Source organism: Buteo buteo, chromosome 21 (assembly GCF_964188355.1).
Source record: "Buteo buteo chromosome 21, bButBut1.hap1.1, whole genome shotgun sequence".
Classification (NCBI taxonomy): Eukaryota; Metazoa; Chordata; class Aves; order Accipitriformes; family Accipitridae; genus Buteo; species Buteo buteo.
This window is the reverse complement of record NC_134191.1, coordinates 18859706-18873406: the sequence shown is the minus strand read 5'-3', so window position 1 is coordinate 18873406 and position 13701 is coordinate 18859706. Positions and strand designations below refer to the sequence as shown.

At 43.3% G+C, this 13701-nt stretch overlaps 2 protein-coding genes and 4 non-coding genes across 19 annotated transcripts in view; 1 reads left to right on the top strand and 5 right to left on the bottom strand.

Moving 5' to 3' along the window:
* Window positions 1-230: 230 nt before the first annotated feature.
* The window catches only part of PBRM1 (polybromo 1), a 79459-nt gene continuing 65988 nt past the window's right edge, over window positions 231-13701 (top strand). For 8 of the 14 annotated variants that reach the window (XM_075053264.1, XM_075053267.1, XM_075053263.1 and 5 more), the window contains exon 1: window positions 11029-11161. The gene's annotated coding sequence lies outside the window, so the exon portion shown is untranslated. Of the gene's footprint in view, window positions 249-11013; window positions 11162-11623; window positions 11640-13218; window positions 13235-13701 lie in introns of those variants that run through there. The other 6 variants (XM_075053257.1, XM_075053265.1, XM_075053255.1 and 3 more) reach the window with 6 other exon arrangements.
* On the bottom strand, window positions 1560-10958 carry GNL3 (G protein nucleolar 3). Its single transcript, XM_075053278.1, has 15 exons — window positions 10866-10958; window positions 10441-10499; window positions 9815-9952; window positions 9051-9164; window positions 8790-8873; window positions 8124-8259; window positions 7115-7218; window positions 6017-6152; window positions 5405-5492; window positions 4863-5046; window positions 4071-4213; window positions 3185-3321; window positions 2409-2623; window positions 2001-2082; window positions 1560-1910 (listed from the first exon to the last, which is right to left on the bottom strand). Exons 1-15 carry the CDS (start codon window positions 10876-10878, stop codon window positions 1822-1824), a joined length of 1722 nt encoding a protein of 573 aa, XP_074909379.1. The 5' UTR covers window positions 10879-10958; the 3' UTR covers window positions 1560-1821.
* Window positions 4497-4572, bottom strand: LOC142042995 (small nucleolar RNA SNORD19). The gene has a single exon (XR_012653912.1). It is a non-coding gene; the product is annotated as a small nucleolar RNA SNORD19 (small nucleolar RNA).
* On the bottom strand, window positions 5117-5194 carry LOC142042997 (small nucleolar RNA SNORD69). Its single transcript, XR_012653914.1, has one exon. It is a non-coding gene; the product is annotated as a small nucleolar RNA SNORD69 (small nucleolar RNA).
* LOC142042996 (small nucleolar RNA SNORD19) lies at window positions 5594-5667 on the bottom strand. Its single transcript, XR_012653913.1, has one exon. It is a non-coding gene; the product is annotated as a small nucleolar RNA SNORD19 (small nucleolar RNA).
* Window positions 7992-8064, bottom strand: LOC142042994 (small nucleolar RNA SNORD19). The gene has a single exon (XR_012653911.1). It is a non-coding gene; the product is annotated as a small nucleolar RNA SNORD19 (small nucleolar RNA).

Sequence of the window (13701 nt, the reverse complement as noted above, 5' to 3'; positions counted from 1 at the left end):
GTCAATTGATCTCATCTTTGCGAAAGCAATCTCATTCTAAAATTGCACAAAATGTTTATTTTGGGAATCAGTCTGTATGAATTACAGATTAATTTTGTTATTATTAAGTTCCTCATAGCTCTCTCAAGTGAGCATGGCTCTGCTATAGAAGTTTTTCCCAGTGTGCCTTTCCCAGTCTGGCCCTTTAAACTCACCAAGCAAGATTCCTGTGCCCTTTTGCAGCTGGCTGCCCATCACCTTTTCTATAGGTAAGTTGTTTTTTTTTCATAGTTGTAGTGTTAAGTTTGAGTAGTGGCTATTATTAGCTGATCTATCCCGGCAGCTACTGTGCCAACCATTCCATTTAATACAGGTTTGAACTCAAGTTGTCATTTTTATTCAATAATACTGCTTGTGAACAATCTTCAGTATAAGGTGATTAGACAAAAGTCTTTCTGTTAATGCAGTGACGGGCTGAATGTTGCATGGTCTGAGATACAGGCCAGCAGAGAGGTAAGGGGCTCGTTCATGAGTGTAAGTATGGTTTTAGGACTGCTTCCAACTGCTTGACTCATTGCAGTCGCTGTCTATAGTTCTGTTTCTGTCATGGATGGTATCTGTGGTTTGTTGCCTATTGTTCTTGTTCATCAAAACCCAGAAAAAGAAACCATTCTTATCCTTGAAGTGGTTAGAAGTAATGAAATAAGTTCAGTTACCAATCTTTGAAAAATTGTACTAGATCATCTGACACCAACTGAATTCTGATGACCAGGCTGTATTTTAGGAGGCCTTAATAAACTGCAGGTGTCTGTGCTGCACTTGATACTTTTTTAAGCTACCTAGGAAGACTGTGCCTCAACATCCATTTAGGGAAAATACAACTATCTATTAGAGAACACACCAATCAGACCTTTAAGTTAATAGGAAGAAAACAGATGCATAGGAGGAAGATGCTTGGTGTCAGGTGTTTATTCTAAATTCTTAATTCATTGAGCAGCTGCAGGGCCTCTTGGTAATTCTCTTGCTACCCCAGTTCTGCTATAGGCTGAGTGCAGTAACACGTCCTTATCGCACAGGGCAACATTTTGCTTTACAGTTACCAGTTGTTGCCTTGTATAATAGATGTCATCAGGAAATATGTCTTTTGTTCAAAAGCACTCTAAGAACATGAAGCTTGTTCCCCAGGAAAGACAGATTACCAATACCATAAGCTAGTTACCTTTCCCAATGAAGGTTCTGAACATAGAAAGCAGTACTTAGATAAAATACCTTATGTCTAGCTGAAGCACATAGCATGTTCTAGCCAACCTTTACATACGAAAGTTCTACAAGTTTTGCAAAAGTATACTGAAAAGTTACTGACTTAAGTCATGCTCTAGGGGTATACTCTCTGTAATCCTCTAGGAAAAAACAATTAAATTTTATGAAGGGAGGATGAAAACTTACCTTGAAATTCAATTGCTTGAACATGGCTAGAATTAAATATGTACCCTTGTTTTTCAAAGAAAAAGACAAAGGGTTTATCCTTTTGAAACATCTTTTTATAAGGCAAAGTGAACAAACTAACACAGTCCATTAGGAATTTTTTAAAATAGACTTTAACACAGGAAATAAAGTTTAGGACTTAAAGCTGAATACAGTCTGTTTCCTAGACTTGAATAAAATCTGGAACAATCAAGGGAGATACACTATTATATACATTATTTGACACACCAATAATTGTGAATCTTTGCACCAGCTCTGGTATGCAGCATTCCTCCAACTTCTGCTGCAACACAAGTCTTCGTGACTGTTCTGAAAGCCAGTAATAAGTCTCCAAACAGTGTCTTCAAACATAATTCATTACACATAGTCTGTATTAAAATCATAGGCATCATCTTCATCTGCTGTCTTATCCAAGCTGAGTGATAGTGAATTGGAATGTTCACTTTCTGAGAGAAGAAAATCATGTGTTAGTGAAACCAATGCAAGTGCTGGAGTACCAGAGACTTATCCTTCAAGCCAGGGTTTTTAATACAGACCTGCTATCTGCTTTTCTGAATTTGTAGGGCTTGTTTGTTGTTTTCCAAGCTTTGCTTTCCTGGTGACCTGAACTTTGGTTTCCTACAAGTCAGAGAGGTCAGAGATATGTGTTTATGCAGGTATTGCTAATGAAGTCTCCCATGCAAATGAAACCTAGCAGAGACTGATGGTAGAGGGGATGTCCCCTTGTATAGTTGGTCAGGAACACGCTACCTTAGAACTGACTTAGAACAATGTTGTTTCCTTAACTAAACAAAAAGCCCAACTCTTATGTCCAGGAGAAAAGCTTTTTGATTACTATTGGTGGCTCCACAGTGCCTACACATTCTCAGTTTACAGCAGGATACTGACTGGGTACTTGGTGTCAGGATCTAAACAGGTAGAAGCCTAATGAAACCCTGATTTACCTCTTTGACATCTTTTTCTTCTTCTTCCACATCATCTTGATCATCCTCACTTTCTGTGAAATCCTCCTCTTCTTCTTCTTCCTCCCCCTCCTTGCCTGTTTCCAAGTTTTCCCACGTTGATGCTTCCTCTATCACTTTATTTTCCTCTATTGTCCCATTTGCCATACCAGGTGACTGGAAAATGATGCTGCTTGCTGGACTGGGGTATTTTAAAGCTGGGAAAAAATAGGAAGTGTCAGTTAAGTCACTGTTAGACAGCACCAGATGTAATGCCTACCCCCTGAGAGGGCAGCCATTTTAGGTCAGGGCTAAGAAAAGACAGTCTTGCCCCCTCCCTTCCACAAGACAGCACTCCCACATAAGCAGGTAGAACAAAGGACAATTCCCTGAGAATAGCTTTCCCTGAGGCATCTACAGAAGACTGCTAGGAGCTGAAAGACTTGGATTTGAGTATAGATTGTACTGAGTAAAATGTATTTTGTTGGCCTAATGAGCCAGTGTTTATGTGCTCTTCATTCTTTTCCCCCATTTCCTACTGAGAAGGGTTAGGTGAGATGAGCAGAAACTAAGAACTAGCAGCGGTAATTTGTGTTAAGACAGCACACAGATGCGCTGTTCTCTTGCATCAGAATCCATTCCGTTCTTAAAAGGTTCATATTCGCTGCATATTGGCAAAGCTATCATATAAACCCCAGGAGGATTTCCATTCAAAATCTCCCATTAGAACTACTACTACCACTCTTAATGGTAGCAGTGCGTTACAGTAACAGTCCTACCTTGGACAGTGGTGGTGTTTTCTTCTTCTAGGTTCTTTAAATTCCAACACTCCTGCATTTCAGCTATTTTGTCTTCTGTAAGATACGGTGGCGGTCTCTGAGATACTGGAGGTTGTGAGTGGTAGCTTATTTTAGCTCTGGGAAAATAAAATATCAGCATTAAAAAACAACCAAAGATAACATAGTTAAATCACTGTATTTAAAAATAAAACCCAGAGCACAAACCTCTCAAACTCTAACTACTCATTTATTATTGTGTGCTTAACAGCAGTTAAATAGCTCTCTAAATTTGACTCTGAAGTTGTCAATTACACTGTTAAGTAGATAGCCCACTCCTGAGAGGAAAAAGAAATGGCATACTTTGTCACCACAAATCACTCGCCTGTAAAATCATGAGCTGCAAAAGCAGCTGAACCACTTGAGCAAGGGAAATAGTCACACTCAATTACCGATTCTGAGTTATGTTTATTCCCACCCCCAGAATATAGGAACCACTATAAATTTCCACAGAAAATTTACCATGTCCTTTTCTGTCTGTGTAAGAGGACTACATGGACTCAGTATTTGAGAGGAAGGCAAATTCCCCTAACAGAGTTATAGCAGAAGTCAGCAAACTGGCTATGGAGTAACATGCAACATGCTCTGACCCTTTCCATGTGCCCTTCACTACTTTAGAAAATTATTCATGGTTGGCATTCTCTAAATCTGTTAGCCAATCCAGCTCTCTTTACCAAAGTAAAATGTGAGAAAGCAAAAAAAGGAAAAAAGAAAAAAAAAAAGCAGTCTCTCCTTTCTAAGTACTTCACAGGACTCAGGACTTCTGCTGTGCTGGATTAACAGTGTGAAAAAGGTGAGCAGCATAAAGCAAAATTCATAGCATACCTACCCTGTCCAGTCACAAAGTAGTAATTTAGCTATATTCTCCATGTCAGGAACACCTCCCTTTTTCAGCATACCCCTTTTCTGAGCAAGTAAAGTCAAAAACTCTTCAGTGTTCCTGAAATCTGGGATACTATAGTGCATCATTACCTAGTGCAAAAGAAAATGGTAGATTCAGAAAGAGATACCCACTTTTATCTTAGTTTTAGGAATAAAAGAGCAAATCAAATTGGATTACAATGAGGATGAACAACTATGTGAAAAGCTGTTTTTCTCTTGCATGTGGGAGTACACATTACAAAGCAAAGTGTCTACTTCAACAAATTCATCTGCCATTCACCCATACTAGTGGGTGTACAGAGACAGCACAGTGGTTAGTGAAAACACAGTTATCACAGAACTGAATAGGGATCAGTTTAAGTTAATTACTTGAAACTAGAGTGAAATCAGAGTTGGATCTGAGGTCTTCACTGTAATAATAAGAAGCAGTGAGAATATCTTCATTTTTCACTCTGTGATACTGTAATGAAGTCTTAAAAGCAGGGTTTTTTAAAAATCAGAAAAGTTATTGGGAAAATAGACTCTGGCTGACAGGATCCTGGCATGCCTTCCGTTTATAAGGATGAAAGATCACACTTGCATTGGATACACTAGCCAAAGTTTGCTACTCTGTATGGTTAGGGGAAAGCAGTGCAAAAGCTACCAGAGTTAGTTGAAGTAAAATAAACTTTCATTTTGGCCTAAGCAGCCTACAGAGAAGTCAAATTCAGTGAGAGATGGGGAAGAAGATGGAGCTCACCTGCTGTTTACTGCAGTGATTTAGAATGGCATCTACTCCTTCAAGCACATCTGCTGAGTCCGATTCTTCAGTGCCTATGATACTTCTCAAGGCCAGTGCCAGTGCACTGTTGGAAGGATCTGCAATTATACTTGGACTGTCTAACATCTTTGTCTGTTTATCAATGTGCACAATTTGCATGGACCTATTCAGAGAGAAAGGCACTGTTAGTAAAGATAATCAACTAGCAAAGGACTGGTAATGGTGAGGAATGCAAGACAAAGCTCAGCATTGGATTGAATGCACTTCATCCAGAGTCAGTTTCAGTGCTTTCTCATCATATGCTTTGTGTAGGACAGAAATCTACATGTACCAAAAGAGCAAGCTTATACACTGTATTCTCTTCTGACAGTATCTTTCACCCTGGAAAACTGAAACATGCATTTAAACCTGCACACAGGGGCATACTTTGCCCCTAATGGGTGGAAATTGTACACAAACAAACTGAGGTGATCAGAACACAAAAACAGAGAAAGGAACAGCTTTTTTCAGACTTGGCTTACTTGGTAACACCTCTTGCTAGGCCAACATTGCAAGCACGAACTCCTTTAAGACTGTTGATTATGCTGCTCTTTCCCACATTAGGGAAACCTGAAGAAAACCACATAAATCCTTGTAAGTTAAATAAGAAAACTCAACCTACGTAACACTGATCAAAACTGCTTCTTCCGGGTGTCTTTGTTAAAGTACATCTTCAGTGTGAGATCAGAGTTGGATCTGAAGTCTTCACTACAGAAGTAAGACAAAGTCTGTATCCTCATTTCTCACACTGATAATAAAAACACTGAATGTAACACCACAAATCTTATCAGGTAAGAGGAAGGCAGTGCAAGCTGCATGGTATGTAACCTGCTTCTCTTGTTTCCCTAAGTTGGTGAATCAGCTAAGGCCTCACACAATGTGGCTTCCACAGATCACATACACTACATGCATTTAAGTGCAATGTAGATTGCTGTCAACTGAAGTACTACAATAGTGAGTCTTAGATGAAGGTAAGAATAATGACTAGAAAGCCCATTAGCAAGTTATGTGTTAGTTGTTTTACCCAATTTATAATGCAGGATATGAAAGCTTTATGGGAGAAGGAAACTCCTCCTGTCTCTCCAAATGCTTACCTACTACCCCAACCTGAATGGCTTTGTTTTGAGTCTTCCCATGCTGTTGAAGAAGTTTCAAAAGGCATTTGCTTCCAAAACATTCCGTGGTTCTTGATAAGTCAACACGTGCACGTCTTTTTTTGAACTGTTCCTGCTACAGGATTCAAAGGCAAAAAAACCCCATGGTCAGGAGCTATTTAGGAAGATACATAAATCTAAGCATATATATTTATCTACTGTAATGTTTCCAACTCCTATCCTCTATTAGATGATGTTACTGTGTTCTTCTAAACAGAAGAAATTAGTTTAATAAGACATTGGCTAATCAGTTAAGTGACAGTAAAAAAGGTAGCTGTCGACTACTAAGGGAAAAAGGAATGTGAATCGATGTAGAGGTGTCGTGATGTCAGTTCAGGCTGTATTGCAGTTTTGTTGTGCAACCATAAAACAACCATGTACGTTGAGATGGTAGAATTCTTAAATCTGCAGCTTCACTCAAAAGACTTCAATTTTTTGAAGGATTTGAAGACCTGATCTCTGCATTGCAGTTTCTGCGCCATTTCACTATTTCACTATGCTGTTATCAGGGTTAAGGCATGTGAAGCATTATGTATTAATACACATTCAACTCAAACGAGCATCTTCAAAGAGTTGAGACTAGGACACAGGGAGCTAACCCCTTTATATTCTTCATGAAGTAATGTCAGGTGCTACCTTTATTGATGGCCATTCAGGATGAATGCAGTAGTACAGCCTGCACCACTTTATCTACAAAACAACTCAGATATAACTGGTGCAACCATCTTATGTAGAAGATGAAAAATTCCTCATCTTCCTCCCCTCACTGTCCTTCTTACAGTAGAAAAAAGACTTGCTTTTATTCTAGTCCAGCATCCTGGGCACAAATAACAATATGTATTTCAACAGCAAGAATTCGCCCACTGTACCACAGAGCTTAGTCAAAGTGCTCAGGCATATCCATTAGTCACAGCAGTATAATCAAACAAGGGGAAAAGGAATTTTAAAGAACAAGAGTTCCTGTTTTTCAACACATTTCAACATGTATGATTGCAAACACATATGACTTAGTCATGAAACAGCCTGCAGTGCTCTTACCATAGTCCTGTCCTTCATCAGCGTTGCTGATTTAAAAGCAACCGTTGGAAACTCCTTCTTCAAATAATGCAACCATTTCTCTAAGTTCTCCTTTGGCACCAAATCTGGAAAAAAAGCACAGTCCTTTCACTTCTGTGAATCTTAAATGTCACTGCGTGGAGGAAATCTAATGTATCAGGAACCAGGCTGTATTTTGTCCATTTAATACGTTTCTTTACTAGGGTTTTCAGCCAAACATTGCTTGTCATAAAGTACTGGGTATGTTCCCCAAAGGCACCCAGTGTTGCAAGTTTTAGTCTTTATTTTCTGCCTCAAGCAGAACATACTACAATTACATTTTTGGCCCCTTTGTCAGGTTTTTAACGCTGGGGTCTTGCTAGGAGACTTTTTATGGTACAGAGTGATGTTCTGTGAAGGTTTATCCCATCATCCCTGCAAAGGCTGCTCTAATACAAAGTTCCCTTTGCTCTTGCTCTTTGTATTTTCTTTTTTTGCCGCTGGTAAGTCAGTAATTTCCAGCCTTTTTAGCTGGTTTCACCTGCTTTTGCGTGGATTCTTTCATACAACTTTCATGCAACGGGAGGCAGAAAATACTTCCCAAAGCCAAATTTTAACTCCAACTATTGCATCGATTTGCTGATCCTTAACTCCCCATTGCCTCAGTGGGGACCAGCATTGTGACCTCTGCCTGCTCACCTAAGTTCACAAAAATGTTATAAAAATTTTAAGATCTTTAACTTCTGTCAAATTTGCCTGAGACTGGCCAATGCCTTCAGAATTTATTGCAAAAGAAAGGGGCTAATGTGCATTTACCTGTCTGTGGTGTTTTCTTAGCAAACTAGACCAAAAGGCGGAGGAAATGTGACCCCGTCAGTAGGGCAGCAAGCTCAGAGTTGGATCTTATGTTTTCAAAGGAATCTCAGATTCCTTTAAAATCTTCTTCATAGCTTACCTACCACAGAACCACACAGTGACCAAGTAACACTTCAAGGAAGCCTGTGCTTCTTACCAATTTTGTTCAGAACCAACAGTAGCTTTTTGTCTCCTCCAGAGCAAGTTACAGCTTGCTCCAGTTGAGGACACCGGCAGCCCATTGGATCTCTTGCATCTAAAACCTCTAGAACCACATCTGAGGCCTCAATTACCTAGGTCAGAAAAAAGAGAGAAGACTCAAATAAGACATGACAGACCATTTGACAGATAACAACTCTGGAATAGTTACAGTTACAATTACAACAGTTACAATAGTACAGTTACAACAGTAACTGTTGAATTTCACAGAATGATTGATGCGGTTTCATACGACTGTTCTTGTTTGAGCTCCTTTCTTCTGAACTACAAACCAGAAAGCTGAAGCAATTTTCATCTTTTTCCTCCAAAGGCAAGAAATCATTAGACACTAGTACCTCATTACTACAAGAGCTCTTTGATCACTCAGTATGTACTGACATTGGCCCAAAAAGTCTAACACCTCAAAGTGCTGGATGTCTCACTAGCTCACACCAGACAAGACTGAAACCCTCCCAGTTTCTGTGGTAAAATCCCTTACTTCAGTGTTGCAAGTTTATCACAAGCAACCTTTATACTCTCTAGCAGCTGCACAGTAATGCAAAGAAGGAAAATAACAAGTGGTCTCATTGCTGACTCTTATATAAAAATAGTTGAAGCGTCTCACCTTCTTGAGCTCCCTGCAGAAAGATTTCTTTGAATTTTTATCCAGCAGTTTGTTAGTCTTTGCTTTAGATTTGCCAGAGGATTCCTGAATGCAAATAAAAATGAAAGGGAATGATTTAACTGAGAATTAGCATATTATACTTGTGTGCATATACAGCATGAAAATACAACATGTAACATACTGCTTATGAAGATGTAGTTTCAGGATGACTTTTATTGCTTCCATAAGCTTCAAAGAATCAAAATCATACCAGACACCTACCTTTCCCTCTGCTTTTTCCTTGACTTTGGCTGCATTCTTTTTAGCTTCAAGCTTCCTCTTCTTTTCATGTTCTTTCTGTCTGTTGAGCTTCTGCTTTTGTTTTAGTTCTTCAAGCTGATTACAAACAAAAACCCAAGCCAGATAAAACACATTTGAAGGTGGTAAGGAAGACTGTTCTTTCTCCCTGTTTACTTATTTCTGACCAAAGTTCCCGAGACAGCTTAGTTAGAATTCATGGCTGTCCAAGTGACACTGGGAACTTTTTTTGCATCCTACTCTGGAAAGAATACTGTTGCCTTCAATTGCCTTAAAACCAGAGGCAATACATCCATTAGCTAGACCCCAAAATAACAGCCACGCAGCAACGACATTACAACTGATAAGGGTGCTGCTCTCATGTCGCATTACTCCACGCTGCAGATAGCAGATCCTTATTTTCTGTATAATCACATAATGCCAAGACTTCTAGCATTCTGATGGGACACCTATGTATGTTAGCATCACAAGCAATTTGGATTACATTAGAAATGAAACTTCCAGCACGATTTATACATACAGTGATGAAATGGAGGTTAAAAATAAAAGAACTGTTACACACTGTATAATGCTGGAAATAAATATATTATTTTTCAAAAGTACACGTCTACTAGTACCATTTACAATCTACCATGATTGCACCTCTGGGTGTGCACGCGCACACAAAGCTTCCTTGAAGATAGGAATGGTCTCAGTTCTTGTCCTCTTTACCACAAACTGTATTTTACCCTCTGCTTTCTTTGCTCCGCTTCCCGTAGAAGCTCTTCCTTAAATGGTGCAGCACTGGGAACACCGGGATCTTTCTTGGGCTTTTTGCGTCCACGTTTTTTGGCCTCCTTCCTGACTTTTCGGTGGTGTTCTCTGATCTGAAGACAGCAACAAGAATATTTTCTCAGTCTAAGGCAAAAAAAAAAAAGGGGGGTTGTATCCTTCCTCTTTACAGATACAGAGTAAAAAAGGGTACGTTTCTGACTTGAGATTGAAGTCTTTTGATTGCATAATGTCTCATTGTAAAGCTACACTTGAATGTACCAGCACAAAATAATGCAAAATGTAACGACGTAAAAAACCTACACTCCTTTCTACATTGTCCTTCAGCCTAGGGCAACTGGAAAGCAAATTCCTCACTACAGTCCAGACTCCTTAACGTTCAATGTAACATCCTCGTTGTGTGCACGTATACGCACAACATGTTTCCGTAATAATATATAAAAAAATGCTTTTAGCGTTAAACTAGTTAGCATGGAGCTTTAATTAGAAAACGACCCCCCACCCCCCCTCCATCTTCCCCCCCAGCCCCGCGGGGCAGGGGCAGCCCGGGGGGCTCCCCACCGCCCCCAGGGCCGGGTCTCACCTTCTTCTGGATCTTGTAGCGCTTGTGGCAGGTCAGCCTCTTGCTGGCTTTCTTCAGCTCTGCAAGGCACCGCGTCCCTCAGCGCCGGCTCCCCCCGCCCCGGGGACAGCCCCGCCGCTCACGGGCGCCCGGGGAAGCGGCCGAGCTCCCCCCCGCCGCCCTTCCCTCCGGCCCCGGTGTCCGTCCGATTCCCCGGAGTCCCGGTGTCTGTCCGATTCCCCGGAGCCCCGGTGTCTGTCCGTCCGATTCCCCCGCCCCGGCCCGATCCGCCACGGGCGGCCGACTCCACCGCCCCCCCCCCGAGCCCCAGCCCGCCGCCGTTCCCCCGGTCCCGCGCCGCCGCCCGCCCCCGCCGTTCCCTCGCCCCCGAGCGCTGGCCGGCGATAGTGCCCGAGGCCACCGGCGCCCCCGCTCCCGCCGCTCACTGGGCCGCTTCATGGCGCCGCGCTCGGGCCGCCGCCCCACGTGGAAGGCCGCGCTCCTTCCTCCTCCCGCCGGCGGGCGCTGCCGTAAAGCGAAGCGGCCCTTCCTCGCCGGAGGTGTCGCGCGGGCTCGGCGCGTTTGGCGGCCGGGCGGGCTTTGCGGCAGCGGCGGGCTCGGCGGTACGGAGAGGCGGCGGCGGCGGCGGCGGCACCGAGGGGCAGCGGCAGCAGCGGTGGCGGGGCGGGCGGCGGAGGGCGAGTGCGGCCGCGGCTGTCGGAGGCGGAGCGCAGCCGGCTGGGTGAGCGGCGCGGCGCCGGAGTCGCGCAGGCGGGGTCGGCGGGCCGAAGCCAGGAGGCCGCTGCCTCCCTTTGTGTGGCCGCCGCGGGGAGGCAGCGCCGCCCGGCCGCGCAGCAGCTCCGCCACGGCGGGCCCCGCGCCGGGCCCGCGGGCGCCCAAGCCCCTCCGCCTTCTCCCGTCACCTTCCCCCGTCCCCGCCTCCCGCGGCGACCCCGGCCCCGGGCGCGGCCCCCTCGGCGTCGCCGTCCCTCAGCGGCGTCCCGGCCCCGGTGTCTCCCTCGGTTCCTCCCCGCGGCGTCCTCCCCGCTGCGCCGTCCCGTCCCGTCCCGTCAGCGGTGACAGGGGAGGCCGGGGCCTCCGGAGCGAGGCCCGAGGGACGGGAGCGGGTCCTGCCCGGTGGGCGGGTGGCAGCGCGGGTCGGGGAGGGGACGTCGTCCTGTCAGGCCGTGAGGGCGCAGGCTGGCCCGGTGCCCGAAAAGGTGTTTTTCTTTGTCTCCTTCGTCTCCTGCCAACAATAACACCTCATAAACTGAGCAGGGTGCAGGCGGGGGCCCGCCCTGGGGGACGGTTTGGGGGAATTACGTGTTTTGCCTCTTTGTTTCTTGTCCCAGTGTTGATGAGAGGATCGATGTGCTGTGCCTCTCACTTCTTCACTAACTTTCTCCTTTTATAGCGTCTGGTTGTTGCCCTCCCCCTTTTCCTATGTTGTAGCGGGTTTCAGTGTGATCGGTAATCGGGGGAAATTCTGGCTGTGTTTCCCTCCCGTGTTCCGTTGGCTAAATTTGGCATGATTTAGCGAGTATTTCTGTTGAAACGTGGGAGATCCTGATAACGATAGAATACTTTCTGTGGTATCTATTGGCTTTTAGCTTTTTTGTACTTGGAGGCAGAAAAGGAAATGTGCGCTAGAACCTCATTGGCTTGTTTTAGGTGTGTTATTCAAATGCATGTAAAAACTGTTCATTTAATGAGGTCAGACTGGGTAATACTTGTGGCAATCAGTCTAATACAGCTTTCAGGAGAGGCAGTCTTCCACCCGTTGTGTATATATTAGTATACGTGTATATTAGTAATGGCCAAAGCATTTCTCATAGAGATGTCTATGGTTATGTGACATTTTTATGGGCGGTCTGAGCAATTATTGAGAAGACGCTCAAGCTCCTGTTGCACAGGAGATGCCTTGTTTGTAGCGGTGGAGATTCTTGGTGTGATTGTTGAGAGACTTGTGAGTTAGCAGTTACATTGCAGAAGAAAGTCTAGGAGACATGTTCTTAAGTAAAACAGAGTGCATTTCTGTGCACAGTAGGATTATCTGTGTTTATGAGCATGGAGATCTAGAGAGAAGTTTGCATTTTGGAGCCTGATGCTCGGTAGGAGTTTTACATAAGCATTTCTCTCACTGAGTATTCATGATGTTGTTCAGACTGATATGTGCTTTGCACCTTCCTCGGTTATTAGAGGAGAAAAATGGTTTTGTAGGCTGTGTACAGAATGGCCAGGTGTTTTGATTATACAAGTGTACACCAGCGTCTGTGTGTGGCTGAGAGCTGCAGGGTACATGCCTCAGGTGACGGACATGGAGAAGCCTATATGCAGTTTGCAGGCAGGTGCTGGCTGGGGGGTCCCCAGATCTTTATTTCAGGATGGGATTGGACTGAGTGTACTTTTGGGTTCCTGGGTGAATCAGAATTATTGATTCCATTAGTCCCTCGTGCCTTTCTTTCACAACCAAGAACTTGTGTTTTCTAGCAGCCTCCACATCAGTACACGCCTAGTGTTAGCCATTTGATACTGTAGCTCTCAGATAGAAGTTGGAGGCAGTGCCAAAAGCGACGGGCTGATTGACCATTCCTGAGATGAATTGTCTGCTAATAAAGCACAGTTTCCCTGTATGTGCGTGTTATGCAAATGTCCAGAATACTGAAGAGGAAAACAGTCTCTCTGGGGTTTGATTGAAGACAGTAGTTGTATGAACTGAATAGAAGCAATCATTTTGCCATAAAATGGTTCTGTACATTTCATGTGGAATTTCTGAAAAAAATCAGACTTGGAAACTGCTTAGGAATTGAAACAGGTATATCTTTAGTGAACCTGTGTGACTGGATATTTAATGTTGCTTACTTACAAGGATAAAAATCCACTCTGAAGACCGCTGGAGATACATCATCACTAGAGAGTCTATTAAATGTTTCTTGACCTTAAAAATTATTTTCTTATTGTTATAAGCACTGTACTGCTTCAGATTCTGTGAGTTTTACTGCTTTCTGGTTTTTACTCTGAGGTCAGATATTGCTTATGTTTACTCCTGCTCTCCTTCATGAATCATTCTCTAGCAAGTGGCTAGAAATCTGTAATACGTATTCAGAAACATTAGAGAAATGTGTTTTTATTGTAAAAATGACAGAAATGTCTAGCGTTCTGTGTACAAAATTACTTTGTAGAGTTTCTGCTAGGCTAAAAATAGTTACCTTCTGTTTCTTGCTTTTTTTTCTCTGTCACTGTAATTATTCAATGTATTCTTTGATTTTATTCTTTAATTAT

Excerpts from the sequence above, each read along its gene's own strand:
- GNL3 (XM_075053278.1), bottom strand. Across the intron at positions 8,260-8,789 it reads TCTGCAGGGAGCTCAAGAAG|GTAATTGAGGCCTCAGATGT; the intron begins GTGAGACGCTTC and ends TTTCTGACCTAG. Across the intron at positions 6,153-7,114 it reads TGATGAAGGACAGGACTATG|CAGGAACAGTTCAAAAAAAG; the intron begins GTAAGAGCACTG and ends TGAATCCTGTAG.